We start from the raw sequence: 24,806 nt of genomic DNA, 5'->3' as shown, positions 1-24,806 counted from the left end.
TTTCTGAAGAAGGGTCTCGGCCTGAAACGTCAGCCTTCCTGCTCCTCTGATGCTGCTTGGCCTGCTGTGTTCATCCAGCTCTACACCTTATTATCTCAGATTCTCCGGCATCTGCAGTTCCTACTACCAGGGAAAATGATCTGCTGTCTTCTGGTTGAAATCATAACTAGCGCAACGAATGATGATTATGGTTGTTGGAGGTCAGTCATCTCAACTTCAAGACATCTCTGCCTGTGTTCCCCAGGGTAGTGTCCTAGGCCCAACCACCTTCAGCTGCTTCAACAGTGACCCCTCCATCATAAGATCAGATGTGGCAATGTTTGCTGCTGATTACACAATGTTCAGCACTAATTCGTAAATGCCTCAGGTACTGAAACAGTCCATGTCCAAATGAATATTCATATTTGGGCTGGCAAGTGGCCAGGAACATTTTGTGTCTTGCAAGTGACAGACAATGACCCTGTCCAACAAGAGAGAGAATTGAATGCAAATGAACAATGGCATTGCTGTCAATGAATCTCCCACTAGAAGTATGGGGGGAGGGGTGAATGGTAACCATTGGCCAGAAACTGAATTGATTTATCCATGTTGAAGACTTTATATTAACCAACTTTCTTTTAGAGAAACTAAAGCAGGGTCACTGGATCTGAAACATTAATTCTGCTTTCTCTCCACAGATGCCAAGTTTCTCCAGGAATTTTTGGTTTTGTTTGATTTCCAGCATCCCCAGTTCTTTGTTTTACTGACTCAAAAGATTGATCAGCCACCTTTACCTGTTGAGAGATAGGTATTAACTATTACCAACATGTGACTTCTCTTCTTTTACCCAAATGTAGCTGCAAATACAAGCTGTGGCTTGCCCTTGAAAACATTAAGGAAGACGCCGATGTATACATGCGGAACGTACCTGGTTATGCTTAGTGCACCACCAGGAGGATCTGGGAGTTCTGCAACACGCTCTCTGTTTGGTGGCACAAGTGGATTGTCCTCTTTAAAAGGTAAGTCAAATGTGCTTTTCAAAATCCTTTTCAACTTAAGTATGGATGCTGAAACCACTGCCTTTAATATGCTAGTTATTTGAAGTGTGTAAATCAGTATTGTGTGGTATCAGTACTTGAAGATCATTGACAGCAGTATACTTCATTGGTGTGCCAGTGTACTGTTTGTGATGTTTCAAATTCCTGCCATCAATACAGTAACTATTTGTTCAGCTGCACAGGATTATTTGCCTGAAAGTACTATTTTGAATTTGAAGGGTTGTGAATATCTGGATATTTTTTAAGAGACCAATGAATGGGTATTGAAAATTGTTTTTAATAAAGCATTTCTTGAAAATCACCTGTCTTGTGGTAACTGCTTGTTTACTGCAGATCCCCCTGTCTGGCTTTACAATTGTCGGGTTATAGCTTTGGTTTCAGCAATTTAGTTAGATTTTTCAGTCGATGGCCTGCCTGACAGCTCTCCTGTTTCTGGAAAAAAATTTGTGGGTTGGCGTGGTACCTGAATCTCTATCTAGTCTGAACCCTCCATTCTTAAGAGCTTCCAGAACAATCCTCCTCATTTTTGTTTCCTGAGTGAGCTGCTATGGAAAAGCTCCTTCAGACATCCAGTTATGTTTCGTGACACCAATCTACACATGCCAGAACGCTACACTGACAGCCATCTGAACATTGTACACCATGTACTTCAATTCCCATCGATTAGTAGTACGTTTTGGCCAAAATTGATTTTGACCATTGTAGTTTTTCCTCCTCAAAGCGAATCTCTCCACAGAAAAGTCCTTTTGCTTTACCCCTTTTGGCATTGAACACATTTTTTTGCTTATAATAAAACATTTCTTTATTAAGTATTCTAGTTGACGGATTTTTTATTTTAATACAGAAAAAGTGTGAGATTGGCCATTTTGGGAATCAATAGAACAATAAATTTTATGTTGTGACCGTTGGAATAGTGAAGTAAAAAAAGACAGTGCACTCCTTCCATCTCAATTGTAATAAGTCAAAGTTTAGAAGGACAGAATGTACATTTGCGCCTCTGGGATGCGTGGAGTGAGAGTCAACAAATTTCATGCATGAGCTTTTGTGGTAGCTCTTACAGTGAGGTGTAGAGGACTTTAATTGCTTAGTACAAACTATACTGGTTATGTACAAAACCAGTTAACTGTTAAGTGTCTGTAAAAGTAGAAAATACAGAAAACAGCAAGTTGGGCAACATCTTTGAAGATAATATTTTAGGTCACTCCTTTTGCCAATAGTTGCATGTTATTTTAATTCCCGAACCCATTCCACTCTAGTCTTGGCACTGAGCCCATTTCTGCTGAAACTCTATGGTAACTCAAAGAACAGCAGCCCCTCTTATATACTTAACGTTGAGTTAAGTGATATGAAATCATAACCACACTTTTTTAAACAGACAGTTGTGATTCATTCTCATGTCACTTCCTCTTGAATCTCCTTTTTGTTTAGTTACTTGTTCCATTGCCAGTCTCACCATTTATTCTATTAAAGAACTTGGTTGAAGTTTGTCCCTCTATACTTTCTGTGCCTCTGAACTTAAAAGCCTCATAACTTCTCTTCATATTTTTTGAGTTCTGTAATTGACTTAAAGTATTAACTGTTTTTCCCTTTGATATTGTCTGATTACCTCCGTATTACCAGCACTTTCTGTTTTCATTGTCGATTTCCAGAATTTAGAGTAATTTGTTTTTGTATCAGAGTTGATTGTTCCTAGCACATTTTTATTAAGAAACAATTTGTTAGAATTAGAAGTACTTCTGACACAATACTTAATATCAAGTTTTTTGTAAAAATGCACTGATTTTGCATAGTTAGATATTAACTGTTATTATCAAATAAGTGTTACAGTGAACAGACTTTACAGTTTCTTAAAATAATATGCAAGGAAAACTTTTAATGTATGAGCACAATAGTGTGTGAAGATTTAAAGCATCCACCTCAGACCACACCAAGGTCTAGAAAAATTAAGAAAAGATTTCTGGAGGTTAATGGCTGAGGGGTGGCTGGCAACTCTGGAGTCTAGTCATGGTGATAAGCAAAGATGAGGTACTTTTTTGTTATGGGAATTAAAGGTTTTAAAAACAAAGTAATTGAATTGAATCTGAGATACTCTCATAAAGTTTCAGCTGGCCATCAGGCATCCTAGGGCTGAGCTACCTGTACCACTTGCTTGACTAGAGAAATAAATGTGTTTGGAGGTGAGCTAGCATTTATCAATAATAATGAGTTAAATAAACTGAATTTAGGGGATTTGAGGAATCTGTGAGGCAGTGCTTTAGGAGTCTTAGTCCTTGAGCTTATGTAGCAGGTTTGAGATTCTCTGTCCCTGTGTGGCAAGAGCACAGGCTGTAGGGAGGATGAGCAAGCTGGCAATAGCACCATAGTGAAGAGGGCCATTTAAGAGGGTGGAGAAATGTAGTTCTAGTTGGGGATGTGAAGTCAGGGGAATAGACAGTGTACTCTGTGGCCAGCATCGAGAGTCCAGAAGGCTGTGTTGTCCGTCTGGTGCCCGGGTTCAGGATATCTCATCTAGGCTGTGAAGGAACTTGGAATGGGAGGGGAAGGATCTAGTTGTTGTTTCCCACATAAGTACCAATGGTACAGGTAAAATGAAGAAAAAGGTTTTGCTGAAGGAATACGAGCAGTTAAGGTCTAAATTTAAAAGACAGAACCAAAAAGATGGTAATCTCTGGATTACTCCCTGGGCCACAAGCTAATTGCCACACAGTCAACAAGATTAAAGAGAAATGCATGGTTGAAAGATTGGTGTGGGAGATATGGGTTCAAATTCATGGGACATTAGCACCTGTACTGGGGAAAGAGGGAGATGTTCTGATGGGACAGAAATCAAAGGAAAAGGTAGGGATTACCAGAAAATATAAAGGAAGCGACTGAATGTGTGAATGTCATATTGCACCAAGAAACCATGTGTATGGAAATTTGATAATAATAGAACAAACGTAAAGGCTTCGTTTCTTGATGCACAAAACATTCGGAATAAGGTAGACAGACTGGTGCAAATTGAGGTAAAAGAATGTGATCTCAAAGCTGTTATGGGAACTTGGTTACAAGGAGATCAAAACTGAGAAACATTCAGGGATGTTTGATCTTTTAGAGAGACAGGAGGGATGGAAAAGGTGATGGAGAACCACTGTTAATAAGAAATGAAATGATAATTGAGAGAGATGATCTGGGCTTGGATGATGTAGAATCCATTTGGGCTCAGGTAAAGGCAAAGAACAAGGGAAGAAAAACATTGGTAGGTATTGTGTACAGACTCCCAAACTGTAGCCACTCTGTCGGAAAGGCTATAAATCAACAAATAACAGGAGCATTTATAAAGACTAGAGCAATAACTGTGTGGGTGACTTTAATCTTGTTGTTTTGGTTAATCAAGTTGGAAAGGGTAACTGTGATATTTTCTCAGAGCAATATGTCATGGAGTCAACCAGGGAGCAGGCTGTTTTGGATCTGTTTGTGGGTAATGAGGCATGTTTAATCAATGAGTTTAGCAGAAGATCCTCCAGGAAGTATTAATCATAACATAATAGAATTTAATATTCAGATTGAGTGTGAGAAACTTGGGTTGGGACCTAGACTGCTTAACTTAAAGGGAATTACAATGAAATGAAGATAGAGTTAGCTGAAGGGAACAGGCAGAATTAGCAGGAATGACAGTAAGTAAGCAGTGGCAGACATTTGAGGAGGTAATTTGTGACACTCAGCAAAAATATATCCCAGTAAGGAGGAATGATTCTAAGAGACAGATGAACCAACTATGGCTAACCAAAGAAGTTGAGTGTATTACGTTGAAATAAAAAGCACAAAAGCCAGCGATAGCCCCGAAGACTGGAATAAATTGAGAATTCAGTTTTGAGGAAGTGTCACTGGACCTGAAACATTAACTTAGACTTCTCTGTACATGTGCTGCTAGCCCTGCTGAGCTTTTCGAGCAGTTTCTGACTTCCAGTACCTGCAGTTCTTTCGGTGACAATTAGAGCTTTACCAGGATGTTGCCGGGAATGGAAGGTTTGAGTTATAAGGAGAAGCTGGATAGGCTGAGACTTTTTTTTTAACTGGAGCACAGGAGGCTGAGGGGGTGACCTTCTAGAGGTTTATAAAGTCATGAGGGATATAAGGTAAGGTGAATGGTAGATGTCTTCCCCTAGGATGGGAGATTTCAAGACCATGGGGCGTATTTTTAAGGTGAGAGGAGAAAGATTTAAAAAAGACATGAGGGGCAGGTTTTTTTTTTGTGTGGCTTGTATGTGGAAAGAACTTCCAGAGGAAGTGGTGGATGTGGGTACAGTTACAAGTTTAATAAGAAAATTGGATAAGTACGTGAATAAGAAATATTTAGAGGGATGTGGGCCGAGTGCAGGCAGATGGGTCTAGCTTAGTTTGGAATTATGGTCAGTATGGACGATTTGGACTGAAGGGTCTGTTTCCAGGCTGTATGACTCTTGACTCTGTAAGAGCTGCTTTACATATAGGAAGAAAAGAAAGTGAGGTCAAAGTGAGTAAAAGCCCCTTAGAAAATGAATCTAGGGAGGTGTTTATGGGAAACAACAAAATGGCAGAGTTAAACAGCTATTTTGGCTCAATCTTTCTGGTGCAATATCCCATTAGTAAAGCATACAAGAGAAGAATTAAGTACCTTTACCATCTCGAGAGAAGTAGTATTAATCAAACTAATGGGGCTAAAGGCGGGTAAGTCTCCTGGCCCTTATTGGCTTGCAGGGAAATGGGCGTGAGGAATGTCTGATTGGCCATGATCCTGTTGAATGATGGACCAGGCTTGAGGGACTGAACAGCTTACTCTTGTTCCCATTTCTTATAGTTTTGCGGTTTGCATGATTATGAATCATGTGGCTTTTATTGTAAAGTAGGTAATTATGCCCTTTCTATCTTTCACAATACAGTTGAGTATGAACTTTAGTCACTGGGAAGCTAGCAGTCCTTCCACTTGCATTGTATTGTACTTTAACAACAAAATATGGTGTGTATCTGATGAAGTCACCGAATTCAAAACATAAACTGTTTTCTCCCAACAAATGGCCCTTCCCTGCTAGTTTCTCCAGTAGTTTCTATTTTTTGTTTGATTTCCATCATTTGCAATTTTGTATGTTATGTTACGACATTGTGTGTTATCTAGATTTTATTTGCTGCCATTCAGGCAAGGTGCAGTCAAAATACTGGTGGTGTTTGTCACTATCTAGCCAATAGCTTTCATTTAAAATCTAATACAAAGATTTATAATTGTATAGCAGAGATGTCCTGGCCTGAGATTTGAGTGGCGCATCACGTTGCATACCTGACAGTTTTTACATTCAACCCAATTGAACTGTGGCAAACACTCAATTTCATTCTATGTTGAATTCTTGCAAAAATGCTTGGTGTTAGAATAGAACGTTTAAGTTGTGCAAGATTGGGGCATATACTGGCTCGTCACTTAATAGTCACAGTGATAAGAGCAATTTGAGGTGCTAAATTAATATCACACAATCACAACATAGGATAATATCACATTAAAAGTATGAATTCAAGGAAGGTTCTAAAGCAATGAGTAAAATATTGGTAACTTTGAGTCCTCATTAAAACTTGGTGTCTTTCTGTTCAGTCCTGTCCTCTAGCCTGGTTTTCAACATTTCAGATGGCCAATTTAGCAGCCGAGCAGACTTGATTGATGCCGCTGGCAGTTCTCTTGGGCGTGGAGCTCTGGTTCCAGGACTGGGTAAGGAGAATATATTGCAAGTTGAATGATTCAAATAATATTGAAACCTTTTTAAGTTAAAAGTAGGTTGTAAACCATGAGCTCTTAACATTGCCTATTACTATAAAGTAGCTTATTCTAAGTGACAGGAGATGTAGGTTGCTTTTAAATTTGAAGACCAGGTTCTGTGAGCCCTGCATTTATCTGTCTGGTTCTGCCATTTAGACTATTGACAGTTTTCTATTCTAGAATTAACATTAAAAGCACAATTTAGCTCATGGCTACACTATTCCAAGGTTAAAAAAATTAGTCAATACAAAAACATATTTGCATTTATAAATGAATAATAGGTTCCTTTTCTTTTTGTTCATGGGATGTGCATGTTTCTATTGCCCGTCACTAATTGTGCTTGAAGGTAGTGATAAGGTATTGTCATGCTCTGAGTAATGTCATTATGGCAATTACTTTCCCACTATCCATTTTCTATAGCTACATAATAACTGCACATAGGATAGTACTTGACCTTTTCTGCATTTCTCAGGAAATTTGGAATGTTTGACCAATCAAATTCCAGTATGGATCGATAGGCTTGTCAGAGAGGTCCTATTTGAATTGAGTTTGAGATGCAGCAGCTCTCTTGTCTGGGGTGAACAAACTTGCCAGCTGATTCAAATCGACTGGTGGTCACAGCTGGGTTTTTTATGAGCACCAACATTCAAATTATTTGTTGAGTAAAACAGTTCTCTGACTTGCCTTTTTTTCAAATGTTTATGGAACTGCAAGCACAAAAAAAAAATCAATGCTGAAAAAAGAAATGTTATTGGGATTTAGAAAAGGAGATGACTAATGTGACTCTCCATGCCTGTATTACCTCTGAAAAAGCTATGTCGTTAGTCCAGTTACTTTTTTTGCCTATTACTTTGTAAAATTTGCCTCTAAGTATTTTGTATTTCCTTTTGAAAGTTACTATTGATTCTGCTTCCACCTTCCTTTCAGGTGGCGTATTTCAAATAATATATGATTTGATTTGATTTATTGTTGCATACACCAAAGTGCAGTGAAAAGTTTTGTTTTGCAAACAGTACAGGCAGATCATAGCGAACAAGGACATAATATAGGGTGCTTAGAACGAGGCGTACAAGGTTACAACTGCACAGGAGGTGCACAAAAGATCAACATTAGATTTGAAATTAGAGAGGTCCATTTAGTCATCTAATAACAGGAGGGAAGAAGCTGTTCTTGAACATATTGGTGCGTGTGTTCAAGCTCCTGTATCTTTTGCCTGACAGAAGAGGTTGGAAGAGAGTAATACTGGGTTAGGAGGGGTCTTTGATAATGCTAGCGGCCTTTCTGCGGCACCAAGAAGTGTAAATGGAGTCCATGGTTGGGGGGTTGGCGTCCGTGATGGTCTGGTCTGTGCACACAACTTCCTGTAGTTTCTTATAGTCCAGGACAGAGTAATTGCTGTACCAAGCCATTATGCACCCAGATAGAATGCTTTCTATGGTGCATTTGTAAAAGTTGGTGAAGGACCTTATGGACCAAATTTCTTAAGCCTCCTGAGGAAGAAGATGCATCGTTGTGCTGCCTTGACTGTCTGATCAGTTTGAGAGGTCTAGGACAAATTGTTGGTTATCATCACTCCTCAGAACTTGATGCTCTCGACCCGCTCCACCTCAATTCTGTTGTTGTAGATTGTGGCGTGTCCTCCTTTTTTTGTGAAGTCAATGATCAGTTCTTTTATTTTGCTGACATTGAGGGAGAAATTATTAATGCACCATGACACCAAGCACTCTATCTCCTTCCTGTATTCTGACTCGTCACTGTTTGATATCTGGCCTCCAACTGTGGTGTCATAAGCAGGCTTGTAGATGGCGTTCGTATGGAATTTAGCTATACATCCTTAAGTGTACAGTGAATACTGTAGGGGGTTGTGTATGCATCCTTGTGGGGTTGAGAATTATTGTGGAGGAGATGCTGTGTCTGTCTTCACTGATTCCAGTCTGTGGGTCAGCAAGCTGAGGATACAGTTGTGGGGGGCTGAGCTGAGACCTAGGTCTGAGTTTTGAAATTAGTTTGGTTGATATTATGGTGTTGAAGGCAGTGCTGTAGTTGATGAGTAGGAGCCTGACATGGGTGTCCTTGTTATCCAGATGTTCCAGAGATGAGTGTAGGACCAGGGAAATGGCACCCGCTATGGATGTGTTTCACTGAAAGGCAAATTGCAGAGGATTCAGGCAGGCTGGGGGGCTAGAGTTGATGTAAGCTATAACTAACCTCTTGAAGCAATTTGCTGCATTGAAAAACATTAATCTTTTCTAGCTTTGATGCCACTTACCTCAAGTCTACACTCTAAGTCAGTGTGGAAACTGTTTCTCCTTATCTAATCTACCAAAATCCCTTTATAATTTGAAAACCTCTTAAAAGTCCACTTAACCTGGCCTGTTCCAAGGAGTATATTCCCATATTCACTATTCTGACTGCATAACTGAACTTGCTGATCCCTGGCATTATGAATTGTAGCCTATTCAGTAATTCATAGAAGAAAGCAGATCAAAGATCAGTATTTACTTAACTAATTTAAAAGGAAATGAAGCGTAATCTCTCATCTTCTGATTAAATCCATAGTTGGTGGAAGGTTTACTTCTGTGTGATCAAACTGCATACGTAAGTTGTCTTAGAAATTCTTGAAGCTCTAACTGTCAGTATTGGAATGAAAAGATAGCTATGCACTGCACTGGAAGAAACTTGTGGTGCAGATATCACTCGGTCAATGTTGCATATGACCGGTTAACCACAGCAATATTGGTGAAAGTCTGGAACCTGATCACAACCTTATTTTCTTGATGAGAGGGATAGGCCTGGATTAAACGAAGGAGAAAACAAGCTGTGCTCCCTTTGCTAAATAATTACAAGAAATTCAAGTTAGAATTGTTATGGTGGACTTGATTGTTGTTTCATAGAGAAGTACCTCCCCTTTGCTTTATATTTATTGGTAGTGATGCACCTTTTAAAATGTAGGCTTTTATGATATTAGTTGGTTGCATCTTAATAATTTTCTGTACTAGGAGCCTGCTATGATGCCATGAATAATATGATTTGGACATGCTCTAGTGACTACATGGATCAATGGTGTAACCCTGGTAACCAGGCCTTTCATCATGTCTGTCAAAGACTGGGTGTTAGCCACATCATCCCTGAACCAAAAGGTTAGTGCATTTGACTGCATTTTCTGGACTTGTATGTTAATTTCCACTACTGGTTTAATTTATGTAATTTGCGTGACTTTATTTTCTGTGCTTGTTGCTCTCCCTTCCCTCCCTCCAATAGTTTAACTTTATTTTTCTTGAAAGGTGCTAAATCATATTGTGTGTGATTGCATCAGGCAATGGCAGAATTATGGTCTCTTGTTCAGATGGCTGTTCTTCATTGACTAATCTAAACAGTAGAATTTAGAGATCAATGCCCAAATTATTTTTTGTTTAGTTTCTAGCGAGGATTACCAGTAATGATTGGAAATGGAAAGCTCATTACTCCTCTTCCCCACAACCCACAAAATCAAGAGTGGCAAAAGCAATGCAATCTCTGACCCAAGATCAGTTAACTCAGCACACTGAAGTGATTGTAAAGCAGCAGTTTCGTCTTTGAGTTGAGTCTTTTCTGTTCCACCAGTCCTTCCTTTTGGATCATCTGAATCTAACAATATCACTTTGACATAGACACACATGTATTTGTGCACAAGTCTTAAGTGTAGTGCTTCCAAAACTGCCTGAATAAATAACAGTTTTTGCTTTGTAGTATGCGAACTATATTTAGTGCCCAAGGTCAGCTTAAGTCGGGGACAAACGTAGACTATTAATAATGCAGCACAATCTATTGAAGGAGTTTGACATTTGGTGATCTCTAGTAGGACTATAAAATTTAAAAATGCCTTTTATGTTGGATTGTTGTTGATCATTCAAAATTGTTAGTTGCATACTGGCGGCAATATCCGAAGAAAGATAATACCCAAATAGTACAAAATTGATGATGTGTAACAAATTGTAGTTTTATATTTGTATTGAGAGAGATCATAAGTCACTGCTTTTTAATTCCTACTGTCTGTGTTCCGTGTTTTAGATGAATCTGTGTCAACTAGTAATGTAATTAACCAACTTTTGCATCATGTGGGAGCAATGTGCATTCATCAGCTAAATTTACTGACTGCTAGTGCTAATCTACCAATCTCGAACTTCCTGGGAAAGCAACACCCCATTGAAGCTCAGCACCTCAGTAGTATATGTGACATTATGGAGAAGGCCTTGGCAAATAAGGATGCCTGCATTATTCGCTGTATTCTTATTGTTTTTCAGGTATGGTATATCATTGCATTTTCGCTTTGACCTTTGAAATAATGAAATTTGTAGACACACTCGAATTCAAAGATTTACCTTTCAAGTGTGGTACTTGGAATGTTTATCTATACAAGGCTGCGTGAAGAAGTAATGAGAAAATCTCTGAGAGATAGTAAGAACTACTGATGCGTCACCTTTCCCTGCAACCGCAGGAAGTGCTACATCTGTCCCTACACCTTCCCCCACTAACCTCCATTCAAGGCACCAAGCCAACCTTTCACATCAGACAGAGGTTCACCTGCACATCCGTCAATGTAGTCTATTGCATCCGCTGCTCCCAATGTGGCCACCTCTACATCGGTGAGACCAGGCGGAGGCTCGGGAACTGCTTCGTAAGAGCACCTGTGCTATATTTGCAACAAACAACACCTTCCTGTCGCAAACCATTTCAACTCCCCCCTCCCACTCCCTGGGTGACATGTCCATCCTGGGCCGCCTCCAGTGTCACAATGACGCCACCTGAAACTGGAGGAGCAGCACTCCATATTCCGCCTTAGGAGCCGACAGCCCAATAGCTTAAATGTGGACTTTTACCAGTTTCAAAATCTCCCCACCCCTGGCCTCATCCCACGACCAACCCTCCCTCTCATCCCCGCCTCCTTGACCTGACACAACCTGCCCATCATCTCTCCCACCTATCCGCTCCTCCCACCTCACTGACCAATCCCCAACACTCCCTACCTGCACTCTCATATCACCATCCCATCTACCTTCCCCAGCCCCAGCCCCCCTCTATTTATTTCAGAGCTCACTTCCCCCTCCCTGATTTCTGAAGAAGGGTCCCGACCCAAAACTTCAACTTTCCTGCTCCCCTGATGCTGCCTGGCCTGCTGTGTTCCTCCAGCTCCACACTCTGTTATTTATGTAAACATCTCTCACTGTTTTAATCTGACAGCAGAGCTGCCACCTTGTGCAAAAGTTTAAAACTAGACTTGAATCACTAAGTGATTCATGTTGCTGAGGTACTTGTTAGACCTGGATGGCTAATTTAGTCAGTTAATTGTTGTGCAGTGCTCTCAGGGACTGAAGCTAAGCATCATGAAGCTCTTGTTTTTTCTGCACCTTGCTTTATTATCTAATAGGCAGAAGCAAGTTTAAAGAGACCAGATTCTGCACCTACTGCATGAGGCTACAGTACTAAATCACCCTCTGTACAAACAAAATTACAAGAAAAAAAACTTCTTTGGCGTAAAATGCCTTCAGTGTTAGATTGTTTTGACCTGTCCCATATCACTGAGCGTCATCTTGCCACATTTCTGCTTTCCACATCTTGCTATTCTTCCTCTGCTCCTGATCAGGATTGGAAAAGTCAAAACTTAATTAGTTTGAGACATCTTGCTATATTAAAGCTGTAGACAAATTCAAGTTGTTTTAGTTATTTCGCTAAAGAAAAATAGGGGTGTTGCTTTCAACATTGTACTTCAGTTTTTTTTGGCTAAGGCAGTTGAGAAATTATGTAAGACCATAAGACAGAGGAGGAATAGATATTTCAGCTGATCAAGTCTGCTCCACCATCCAATGAAATCATGGTTAACCTGATAAACTTAAAATATATAACATCAAGTAATATTTAAGTACTCACTTGCATTGCCATAGCATTCAGAGCAATGGACCAAGAGCTGGGAAATAGGATATTTGTTGAGCAGCATGGGCACGGTCAGCCAAATGGCATGTCTCTGGGCTGTAAACATTCAGTCTATGGAAGTTGAGTAAAGATGAACAAGTGGAGTTGAGATACAAATCAGCAACGATATAATTGAATGGTAGAATGGGCCGAAGGAGTTGAAAGGTTCTGAAACTGTCCCCGTTTGAAAGGAAATGCATTACAGTGCCTCCACTTTAAGTAAAGTCTAATTACAGTATGTTGGTAATTTTCTTTAAAGATGTGAACATCGGAATTTAAAGTGGAAAAATATTGGGAATTACATGCAGATAGATAAGACTATATAACACTTTTTTTTGAAGTATGATATTGCTTCTAAATGGAGAGCAGTAAGGAAGTGCTGCAGTATATTTTTAAACTGAAATTTGGTTAGGCTTTTATATGTTAAAAATCCACAGCTAGTGGGCTAATCTGATTATAATAGTACTCCTTTCTTTCCTTTATAGGTAATATTCAAATTTTTCTTCAACCCGCAAACAGAGCGAAACCGTGAGATTGTACGTCGATCTGAACAACTGCTCTGGCAGCTTTTAAAAACTCCTGTTAATGAAATTGGTGAAGAGATTCAGAAGGAGGTGTGTTTGGCTATTAGGTAAGTGATTAATGCTGCAAGGTATGCAGTATTATTATTTTAAAATCTTTTGTCTTAAAATGTGTTTTAGTTACATGTATTAATGTTTTCAATCATCCTGCTGGCACTTAATGCTGAAATCTGAGAAAATCTGAGATTGAGGAGGTAATACACTAACCTGAATTTTGTATAACTGTTCGAATCTCCTACATGAGGTTTGTGCTTATAGGCCCAAACATTTTGATTTTTATAAATGGGAAACACGGCTGATTCGGTGGGGTGCTCTTGCCATCCATCAAGTTAGTCAAGATGCAACACCTAATCTCTAATTGAGAATTATTTTGGTTATTGTGAGCCCTAGAGGCTAAATGGAAATGTAGGTTGAAGAATGTTAATTAATTTAAAAGGAGTGTTAGATTTTGCTGTTTTCAAATGGAATGTTGGTCGAAATATAAAAATTGACATTAGCCCCCTTTGTTTCATGAGAGGAAAAGTGCTTGTTTTCTATTCCCAGTGGTTGCTTAGTAAATGTACGTTAGGGAGAAGATTGCACGCAGCTGTTCTACCTAGTCTGGCAAAGCTAAGAGTTGAGAAATTTTCTAACAAGCCTGTTCAGAAATGCTACTACACATCTCTGGGACAGGTAGGCTTTGAACCCAGGCCTCTTGGCTTAGAGGTAAGGACACTACCACTGCACAATAGGAGCCCCAGTCTTTTATGTAAGCTCAGAATGCTCTTGAGCTGTGGGGGTGTCCCTACCTCTGAATCAGGAAGCATGGGTTCAAGTTCCATGTGTGTAATAACATCTTTGGACAGGTTGACTAGGAAAATATACACATAAAATGCATTCCCATTGAAGCAGTGGAGTATACCCCATCCAAAGATGTAGAACAAAGAACAGTACAGCACAGGAACAGGCCCTTCAGCCCTCCGAGCCTGAGCCGACACATTTTGCCCTTCCATACGAAAACTGTCTTCACTTGAAGATCCGTATCTTCTATTCCTTTCCTATTTATGTACTCATTCAGGTGCTTCTTGAATGCTGCTATTGTGTCTGCTTCCACCACCACCTCTGGAAATGTGTTCTAGGCACTCACCAGCTTTTGTGTGAAAAATGTGCCTCACACATGTCTATTAAACTTCCCCCCTCGCACCTTGAACCTGTGTTCCCTAGTAATTGAACCCACTACCCTGGGAAAAAGCTTCACTTTCCATTCCATCTATGCCACTCTCAATCTTGTAAACCTTCAGGTCACCCCTTGACCTCCTGCTTTCCCGTAAAAACAAACCCAGTTTATCCAACCTTTCTTCATGGCTAAAATTCCCTATACCAGGCAACGTCCTTGTAAAACTTTTCTGTACCCTCTCCTAGATATCCACATCCTTCTGGTAGTGTGGTGACCAGAACTTTATGCAATATTCCAAGTGTGGCCTAACTGAAGTTCTGTAAAGCTGCAGCATAACTTGTCTATTCTTTGTACTGAATGCCCCTTCCAATGAAGGCAGGCATGCCAAAGGCCTTTTTTACTACTTTATTTACCTGCACTACCATCTTCATTGATCTGTGGACCTGCACACCCAAATTCCCCTGCATTTCAATACTTTTAAGGGTTCTGCCATTCACTGTATAATTTCCACCTGCACTTGACCTTCCAAAATGTGTCACCTTACATTTGTCTGGATTAAACTCTATCTGTCATTTTTCTGCCCATGTCTCCAACTGATCTATATTCTGCTCTACCCTCTGACAATCCTCCTCAATATCCGCAACTCCACAAATCCTGTAATGTCTACAAACCTGATTTAGACCAGCTACATTTTCCTTCATATCATTAATGTAGATCACGAACAGCAGAGGTCCCAGTACTGATCTCTGTGGAGCACCACTGGTCACAACTGTCCATTCTGAAAAGCATCCTTCCGCCTCTACCCTCTGTCTCAAGACCAAGCCAGTTCTGCATCCATCTTGCCAGCTCACTCCTGATACCATGTGACTTTGGTGCCAGTCTGCCATGAGGAACCTTGTGAAAGGCTTTACTGAAGTCCATGTAGACAATATCAACTGTTTTTCCCTCATCAACCATCTTCATCACATCCTCAAAACTTGATCAAGTCAGTGAGGCACAACCTTCCTCGCACAAAACCATGCTGTCTATTGCTAGTAAGTCCATTCACTTCTAAATGCGTACAGATCTTGTCCCTGAGAATAATTTCCCTACCACCGACATGAGACTGTCAGGTCTGTGACTTTCAGGATATTCCTGTTACCTTCCTTAAACAATGGGACAGTGTTGACTATTCTCCAGTCCTCTGGGACCTCACCTGTGGCCAAAGAGGATACAAAGATGTCTATCAATGCTTCAGCAATTTGATCTCTTGCCTCCCTCAATATTCTGAGATAGATCCCATCAGGACCCGGGGGCATAGCTACCTTAATATTTTTTAAGATACACAACACCTCTTCCTTTTTAGTAGCAACTTGGCTTAGAAACTTGATACTCTCTTCCCTGAGATCATCCTGCACCAATTCCTTCTCTTTGATGAATACCGACACACAGTATTCGTTTAGGATCTCACCTTCCCCTTCTGGCTCCACACATAGATTCCCTCTTTGTCCTTGAGTGGGCCAGTCCTTTCCCTGGCTACCCTTTTGCTTTTTATATATGTATAAAACCAGCCTTGGGATTCTCCTTAATCCTGTTTGCTAACAACGTTTCCTGACCCCTTTAGCCCTTCTAACTCCTTGTTTAAGTTCTTTCCTACTTTTTCCTTATTTGCTTCAAGGGCTTCATCAGTTCCCATCTTCCCAGACCTTATGTATGTTTCCTTTTTCTTTTTAACCAAGGTCATACATCCCTGGTTATTCAAGGTTCCCGTAACTTGCCATACCTATCCTTCCAGTATGTGCTGCTCCCGAACTCTTATCAGTTGCTGTTTTGAAATACTCCCATGTGTCCAGTGTGAATTTGTCGTCAAACAGCCGGCTCCAATCAACATTCTCCAGTTCCTGCCTAATATTGTTGTAGTCCACCTTCCCCCAAATTAACACCTGAGGACTGCTGTTATCCCAATCCATGAGTATTTTAAAACTCACTGTATTGTGGTCACTACTCCTGAAATGCTCCCTCACTGAAACTTCACTCACCTGGCTGGGCTCATTTCCCATAACCAAGTCCAGTATAAGGGTCTAGGCCCGAAACGTCAGCCTCTCTGCTCCTATGATGCTGCTTGGCCTGCTGTGTTCATCCAGCCCTGCACCTTGTTGTCCCAGTATAACCCCTTCCCTGGTTGGATTGTTCACAGACTGTGTGAAGAAATCCTCCTAAGTGGTCCTTACAAATTCTAACTCCTCCAATCCCCAGCATGAAGTGAGTCCGAAACAATATAAGGCAAGTTTATCAATCAAATCACCACAATCTCATGAGCGTTAGCTGCTTGTAACTGCTGGTGCTTGTGACACCATCCATAAAAAGTGTTGACTGTGAGGTGAGACGTTGAGAGCCTGTTAGTACTAAAAGCACAATTCCAAATGTGAGAGTTTGTTTTAATGAGAGCAAGCAGAGCAATTTAAAAAAAACATAGTTCAGGAAAAACTGATGGTTAAATGAACAGCAAACCAGTTAAATGCTTTGATTCTTTGCCGTAAACCAATAAATTGATTTTTTAAAAGGTATTTATTTCCCCTCTGTTATTTTCTGCTGACCCAATAAGGGAAAATTATCACCATCACCATCACCATCTGTCCATTCCCAATTGCCCTTGAATGGAATGGCTTAATAAGCAGTTTTAGAGCCCAGTTAAGAGTTAACTACATTGCAGTGGCTTTTGATCAGGCAAGAATGGCAGATTTCCTACCCTAAAGGACAGTAGTGACAAGGTGGGCCTTTAAAGTAACTGAGTTTCATGGTCACCATTACTGGGACAAACTTTGAATTCCATATTATTTTTGTTAATTGAATTTAAATTTCACCTGCTTTCCTGCTGGTTTTAAATTCATGTCCTCAGTGTTAGCCTTGGTCTCTGGATTACTAGACTTGTTGCATTACAAGTAAGCTGCAGTTTCCCTCCAGTTCAACCACCAGGTGTCACTTACTTTTATGTTTTATTGAACTTTTACAGTCAGCGCGTGGCGATATTCCAGCAATGCTGTTGGTTAGGAAGTTCTAGGATATCAATCCAAGCATGATAAAGGAACAAAACATATCTTCAAATGAAGATGCGTGGGCTAGGAAAAGGTCTTAGAGGTCCATGATGTTCCCATGAGCCTGATACTCTTGCCCTGCTAGGCAGGAAAGCTCACACTCCGTGCTGTTCTTAATCTGACTGCACCTTGATATTTTGAGCACTAATTTATCTATTAGGGAAGTTTTATTATAGTTTTGTAAAATTTGGCCCTTTAAGCTGTTCAACAGGTTTTTTTTTGCTCAATAGGAAACCATCAATTAATATTCATGGGATATCGCTAAAGGCTTTCAGTGACCATTCTTTTTGTTGTGGACTGTTCTGGGAGAATCATTCTGTAAAATGATGTTAGTTGAGCGTTGTCATTTGTTTTCATGTGAAACCGTTGAGGACTATGAGAGGCATATTTCAAAGGAACAGGTTGTGCAGCAATCACATGGCCTTTCTTGGTCCTTTAAATTCCAGTGATTCAGCGTCTTGTCACCATTGGAGAATGGTAATTGTATAAAATTCATTTTTGTAATGAAGCCCTGTTGGGGGAAAAAGGCTGACCTGAAGTAAAAACAGATTTTTGATTAATGAAATCACAGCAAGGTATTGAAGCCAAAATTTATCTTGATAACATTGCAGCTGAATCCAATTTTATGCCTTCTCCATATACATTTACAAGAGGGCCCTCTTGTGACTCTGAGATCGTGACCCTATCTCTGAGCCAAGAGGCCTGGGTTCTAGTTCTACCTGCTCCAGAGGTATGTAATAACATCTCCGAACAGGTTGATGAGAAAAATAGGTTAATTTTTTTTAAAAATCACTTGCATACTGTCCAATCAGTTCACTAGACAGCTATCTATAATTAGTGATTTGGATGAAGGGACCAAGTGTATGCTAGCTAAATTTGCCAATGACACCAGGATGATAGGAAAGTATGTAACGAGGCAGAGAGTCTGCAAAGACATATAGATAGTGGGCAGAAGTTTGCAAGTTGGAGTATATAGAAAAGATGTAACTTTGTCTGCTTTAGCAGGAAAAGTGGAAACGTAGTATGTTACATAAATGAAGAGGGATCTGTACATCCTAGTATGCAAATCACCAAAAATTGTAGAAAGGTTATAATTGCTTTAGAAACAGTTCAGAGAAGATTCAAGTAACTCATTCCTGGGATAAGAACACATTCTATCAAGAAAGCTTTTTAACCTTTTACACCATTTAGACCAACTGAAATGTTATCAAGTCGTCTGGGGATCTTGTAGAATGATGTTTTTTTTTTGGGGGGAGAAATTAGAACGTGGGATTGAAACCACAATCAGATTATATATAATCTTATGAAATGGCAGTGCAGGCTTGAAGTGCTAAATGGTTTTCCTGAGTTGTGTTCCACTGAAGTGGGAGTCCTAGCTAGTTTTGTTTCTCCCCTGACCAGCAGCGCTGTAGTTAATTGTAGTGCTCCAATTTCTGCCTTATCTGCATAACTAGAGTTCAAACTTAAGATCAAACTGAACGGTGTAGTTTTGCATCATAACCAGTTGAGCAGTATGGAGTTAAGAATTTTAATGCCAAATTTGTTTAGAGGTCTGATCTTGTAATCATTTTGCATCTTGGCATAAACAAATGCATCTTTTACATGCTTTGATCATAGTATATCGTTAAATTGTTGCAACATAGCTGCATACCTCATGAATGTTATTGACATTTGTCTAAAATGAGCCTCTAAAATTAGAGAATGCTGTTTTTGTGTTTAGGACTACAAAAGCCTTCAGACTAGTACTTTCTGTGCCTACCATTTGGTTGATTTTTATCCCTGTGCAGCAGTTATTATTTCCGCCCACCTGCTGAGAAGAGCAGTAGAATAGAGACTTGTGGTCAACTCGAGCCTTGTTCTGGCAAAATCTACTCTCGAACCCACTATTTGAGATCAGGCTATGCCAAAGAATCCCAGATTCATAAGTTATCCAGGAATTATTTGTAATACCTCTTGTTATGATCACTTCATTTTCCAGCAGTCCACCTAAAGATATCTTATAGCTCTAAGTCTTCATGACCGCTTCCTGAGTTCTGTTTCATAGATCATTTTGCCGCTCAGATATGGGAAAAGGTGCAGGCAATGAACCTACTTCTTAGGTTTGTACAGTGGCTAGTATCTTCACACCACCTGAAACCACCTCATCATTTACCTGCTTGCTGAACATATCTTTAGTTATCATAAATGGTTGGATCAGATCTTCGAAATATCTCACCTGAAAATAAAAATTCAAGGTATTAAATCTATCCTCCTAGGTAAACAAACTTCTGGCAATTGATAATCTTTGTTTTTTTAATCTCCTGAGCAGTGATATTATTTTTCCGGAGCTGGGAGGGCCAGAATTGGAAATTGTGCTTTTAGTGATGTTGGCCCAATGCCGTTTATAACCATTCTTGTTGTGGTTCTAGTTTTGTAATGAATTGTTTAGGCAATAAAGCTCAAGAACTTCTTTCTTCTAACCATGAACTTTCACAATGACTTGGAATAAAAAAGATAATACACTGGCTATATTGCTTTTAGTGTTAGTGCCTTCTCAACCCATCTGATGTAAATACTTAAAAGAACTTTATATTTATACTCAATGTTGCTTTTTTTAATTGTAGTATATTCTGCACACCTTTCCCTTAAATATATTTTCCTTATATTTGCTTGCTGGATTGATTGCAACCACAGGGGAATGCCTTGTTTCCAAGTTTTTGGACTAATCTTTGTCACTGCCTGTTAGAAGCCAACACCTGCCCAGCACGAGTTCAGATTCCTTTTCGCCCCTCTCCTTTGCTATTTTAGATAATCTCCACTCGGTGCCTCCTCAGTCACCACAGGGAGACCCATCTCTGTCATCTGTCACGTGACTCTGCTCATTAGCTGTGACAGCACTACTGATATAAGGAATTTTAATGTTATCTTGATACTCAGAACAAAAGGAAATTTGGTGAAAGGGGCAGTTGAATTCAATAGTGTTTATTATTTTTAAGAGTGAGGTACATTGCAATTTTTAAAAAAAAAAAAGTTGCCTTACTACTGAAAAGAAAAAAGGAAGACTAGTATTATTACCTTGGGATATCCCAAGTGCTTAACAAATCTTGTTTTTTTTATGAAGTATTATCACTGCAATGTACAAAACGTAGCCAATTTGTGTCAAGCCCCACAAGCTTGATTTGCGTGATGCTTAAGGTGTATGTATTGATCAGGGCACCAACTCCTCTTTTTAAAGGGGAAAAAAGTGCCGTGGAGCTGAGGGAATAGAAGTCTCGGGTCAACGTCTCACTGAAAAGACTTCGCCTCTGACAATGCAGTACTCTGTCAGTACTGCATTGGAGTATTGGTTCAGGTTTTGTGTTCAAGAATCTGAACCCAAGACCCTCCTAATTTGTAGTTGAGAATGACACTATTAAACCACAGCTAACACCAAATGTATGCTTTTCTTTACCTGTAGCTCAGGACTTCATACACTGTATCTTGGAGAGCAAGAACTGAACAATCTACTGAAATTAGTATTAACAGAAGGTAAGTGATTAGCTTTTTGTGAAGTATTTACCAGGTGTACATTTAGATTGTTGAGAATGAGGTACATACAACATTTTTCATAATATTAATTTGTATCTTGATATAGGTGTTTAAGTTTTTCTAGCCCTTGCGTTCCCATTTTTCCATCACCCTTTGAAATGCACCATGTTCCCATGAGTGGGTCAAAAGCAATATAGTTCCCTGGTTGTCTCCTTTTAAGTAGTCAGTGGCTCACTGATAGTTTGTCTCGGCTGCTAGAACAGCTCAGGGTGATTGACATCTCTTCACATCTTCCATGGTAAGAGTGGTGGCTACCTGGTGGCTTCTGCAAAGATGTGTTGATATTGGGAACATACCTGTGTGAAAGTCTGGCGATCCAGATCGCTGCTACTTTTTTTTAAGGTGGCTTTTTTTCCCCCTCTGAACCACCTTGAAGTTTTGTTTTACATTGAAGGTATGTAAAGTGTTGGATTGGCTGATAAGCAAGCAATGAGCATAAATTGATTAAATGAAAGTTTCTGCATGGTTGTATTATGCATCCTACGCATTTAAAAGTGCACTTACAATGGGGCAGGCTGACTCAGTCAAATGTAGACTTTTCACTTCTGGTACCAGAGTTAAAGTTTAGCTCCAACAAGGATGAAAATCTCTGAAGTAAGATTGTTACTTCTAGTGAAGGCAAACAGAACAAGGAAAAAAAGTCCCCTTCCTTTGGCACAACTTAATTGGATGTTTTGTCTTCCTTTCATCATAGAATTAATTTAAAACTGATAATCAATGTTGCACTTGTAGACCATTGATTGAAGAATCTCACAAATGATCATGAGTTGTACTGCTTGAGACATTGAAGCAAATTCTCACTTCAATAATTTGTCAATGAAGGAAATTGATGAGAGGGATAGAAGTAATAATTTCCTCCTATAATTAATATCAGCATATCACGGAACAGATGCAAGTAGATGGATAGCACTGATTTTTATATCTCTTGATACACACGTCACCACCTTCTAATAAAACTCTAATTTGGTGGCCTGAGGCTTATTTAAATTTTTTCTTTGTTCAAAGTGGTTGATCTTAGACAGTTCTTTGTTGCAGGTCAGAGAAACAGTGGTCTTTGCCAATTGCGTGATATTATTTTGGTTAATCTGGCTGAACAGCTACAGAACAATCGATTTGGGAGTGAAGATGACGATCACTACAGGTACACTGATTCAGCTATATTTGTATGCTGGCATTCTTCCCACTAAAGAAAATATTTGGGTAAACTGACTGATATAGCCTCGGGATGTATAATGTAACAGGCACAATTAAGAGTTGTACTTCAATTTTGGGTGTAGCAGTGCTTTGCCTTTTGATCAACATTGACAGATGCAGCGAGATAGTACTCAACTGGATTTCAGAGTATACAACTTCAAGAATTACCAATGTGAAAATTTGTTATAATTGTCTCTCAACTTTCTCTTGCACATCCTTCAGAATTTGGAGCAGAAAAGTAGGTGCTCTTTATGTCTTAGAAATAGGTAGAATATTGATACTTGGAGGTCAAAGGACAAATGTCTTTATTTTGAGAATTATGTTGAAAACTTCACCAGAGGATTCCATAGTTCAAATTTTCCCACTGTCCTTGCTATGATGGGCTGCATACTTGTGATAATCGCAAGGAGCAGGAGGGAAGAGTGAGATTTCAAATTAGGTTTAAAAAGTATTGAGGTAAGCATTCAGAGTTGTAGAGATGTACAGCACAAAAACAGAACCTTTTGGTCCAAATCGTCCATGCTGCCCAGATATTCTAAATTAATCTAGTCCTATTTGCCAGCATTTGGCCTATATCTCTGTCAACCCTTCCTATTCATGTACCCATTCAGAAGCCTTTTAAATGTTGTAATTGTACCAGCCGCCACCACTTGTGTCTGGTGCACTAATATCATTAAAATACTTGGAAACACCAGAAGACATAGCAGAATTAGGCTATTCAGCCGTTGAGTCTGCTGCACCATTCAGTGAGATCATGGCTGATCTTATCTTCAACTCCACTTTCCAGGCTTATCCCTGTAATCCACAGTTAACTGATTTTTTTTTTTTAGATCAGTTATCTCTAGTAAGACCATAAGACACAGGTGCAGAAGTAAGCCAAACAGCTCAAGTCTACATGGGCTTCAGAATTCACTCAGAATTTATGTTAGAATCATGACTGACCACCTATATCTCTCTCCCAACTCAACCCACAGCTCCACACACAGTATGCAAGCATATAACGATAAAATGCTAATTAGAGCAGAGGTGGATCATTTGCACCTTGCGTGTTCTCCTCCATTCAATGAGATCATGGCTGGGCTGTTTGTATTTTGACTCCACATTCCCATCTATCTAAACCTTGGATTCAAATGCCTAACAAGAATCTATTTACCTCCACCTTAAAAATATTCAATAACCCCATCTCCACTACCTTCTAAGGGAATGTTCCCAAGTGTCTAAATGCTCTGCCAGAGAAGATTTCTCACCTCTGTCCTAAAAGTGCAACCCCCAATTATAAAACACTGCCTCTTGATTCTGGACTCCCCCATTAGAGGAAGCATCCTTTACTCATTGAAGCCAACATTTCTACATGCTAAGAGTGTGAGATCCCTACGTACACAAAAAGTGCGAGTCTTCCACATCCCAGACCGTTATTCCCTACAATGAAGCCCAAACACTAACTCTGTTTAAATGATTGACTCTGAAGCATTAGTAAAAATGAACCATGCTTTTTGCACCCAGGAGATTTTGAAAGAGCTGAAGATGAAAGTTACTTGGAGAAAATCCTCCAAGGTAACTGTTGCAACAAATATTTTTAGCGTAGCAACAATAATTCCTCTCCTGATTCTCTCACTGGTAGTTTTTTTATAATGAACTTTGCTGAATTGATTAACAACAGAATTAGATTTTATAATAACCACTCGACAGCATTACAATAAATGACATGATGGCCTCAATGCATCCCATCTTTATAAGTCAACCAGTAGACTGTAGTCTTCCAACCGCTTAATAGCTCTGCCTTAAAAGGAAACTGATATTGTTTTGTACCATAAAATCCATGCACTGTGTCTCGTGAGTATATGGGTTGCAGGTTTTGATGTTCATCCCAATTTTAATTTTGTTAGCCTTTGCCTGTGTTTTACAAGCTTTTGTTCAGAATTACAGTAAGTCAGTGTTTATCTTTGACTGTGGTGCCGAGCAGCTGAGGTCTTATCATGCTCTAATGTTCCTATAACACTAATAGCCTAAGTGGAAGAGTGACCATTAAAGCATTCTAATAATGTTGGGGTCAGCTTTGTTGAGGTAGTGGCCAGGATTTTGGTACGTTTGAACAAAGGAATTTGTAGGCCACACCTTCAATATGCCCAATGCATTAATGTTGTGGTTTATCTGTCTCATTTCCTTCCTGGTTCCTGCTTGCCTCAGGCTGAATGATGAACTGCTGCACTATATCCTGAAGATTGTGGTACAGGATTCCTGCATTCTCATCACAAAGTGCCAAACAGTTTCTAAAGAAGAATTTCTCAGGCTTCTTGCTACAGTGCCAGTGAGTGATTAAATATAAACAGCATTAATGTGTCTACTAGCTACTTGATTGTACAGTGTACAGTTAACATGGCTAAGACTGCCTCAGTATTACTAATATCCTTTTATGAAGCTGAGATAACATAGTGTGGAGCTGGAGGAACACAGCAGGCCAGGCAGCATCAGAGGAGCAGGAAAGTT

The 24,806-nt window shown here is 39.6% G+C and overlaps 1 protein-coding gene across 1 annotated transcript in view; it reads left to right on the top strand.

The window, feature by feature from the left end:
• LOC109921568 (probable E3 ubiquitin-protein ligase HECTD4) overlaps nt 1-24,806 on the top strand; it is a 126,527-nt gene that overhangs the window by 15,676 nt on the left and 86,045 nt on the right. The window contains exons 4-11 of the mRNA XM_048611736.1: nt 837-998; nt 6,637-6,750; nt 9,798-9,938; nt 10,849-11,081; nt 13,233-13,378; nt 20,995-21,065; nt 22,161-22,266; nt 24,507-24,627. Of these exons, the coding sequence (XP_048467693.1) occupies nt 837-998; nt 6,637-6,750; nt 9,798-9,938; nt 10,849-11,081; nt 13,233-13,378; nt 20,995-21,065; nt 22,161-22,266; nt 24,507-24,627 (1,094 nt within the window). The remainder of the gene's footprint in view (nt 1-836; nt 999-6,636; nt 6,751-9,797; nt 9,939-10,848; nt 11,082-13,232; nt 13,379-20,994; nt 21,066-22,160; nt 22,267-24,506; nt 24,628-24,806) is intronic.

Source organism: Rhincodon typus, chromosome 24 (assembly GCF_021869965.1).
Source record: "Rhincodon typus isolate 14 chromosome 24, sRhiTyp1.1, whole genome shotgun sequence".
Lineage (NCBI taxonomy): Eukaryota > Metazoa > Chordata > Chondrichthyes > Orectolobiformes > Rhincodontidae > Rhincodon > Rhincodon typus.
This window is presented reverse-complemented; position numbering and strand designations above follow the sequence as displayed.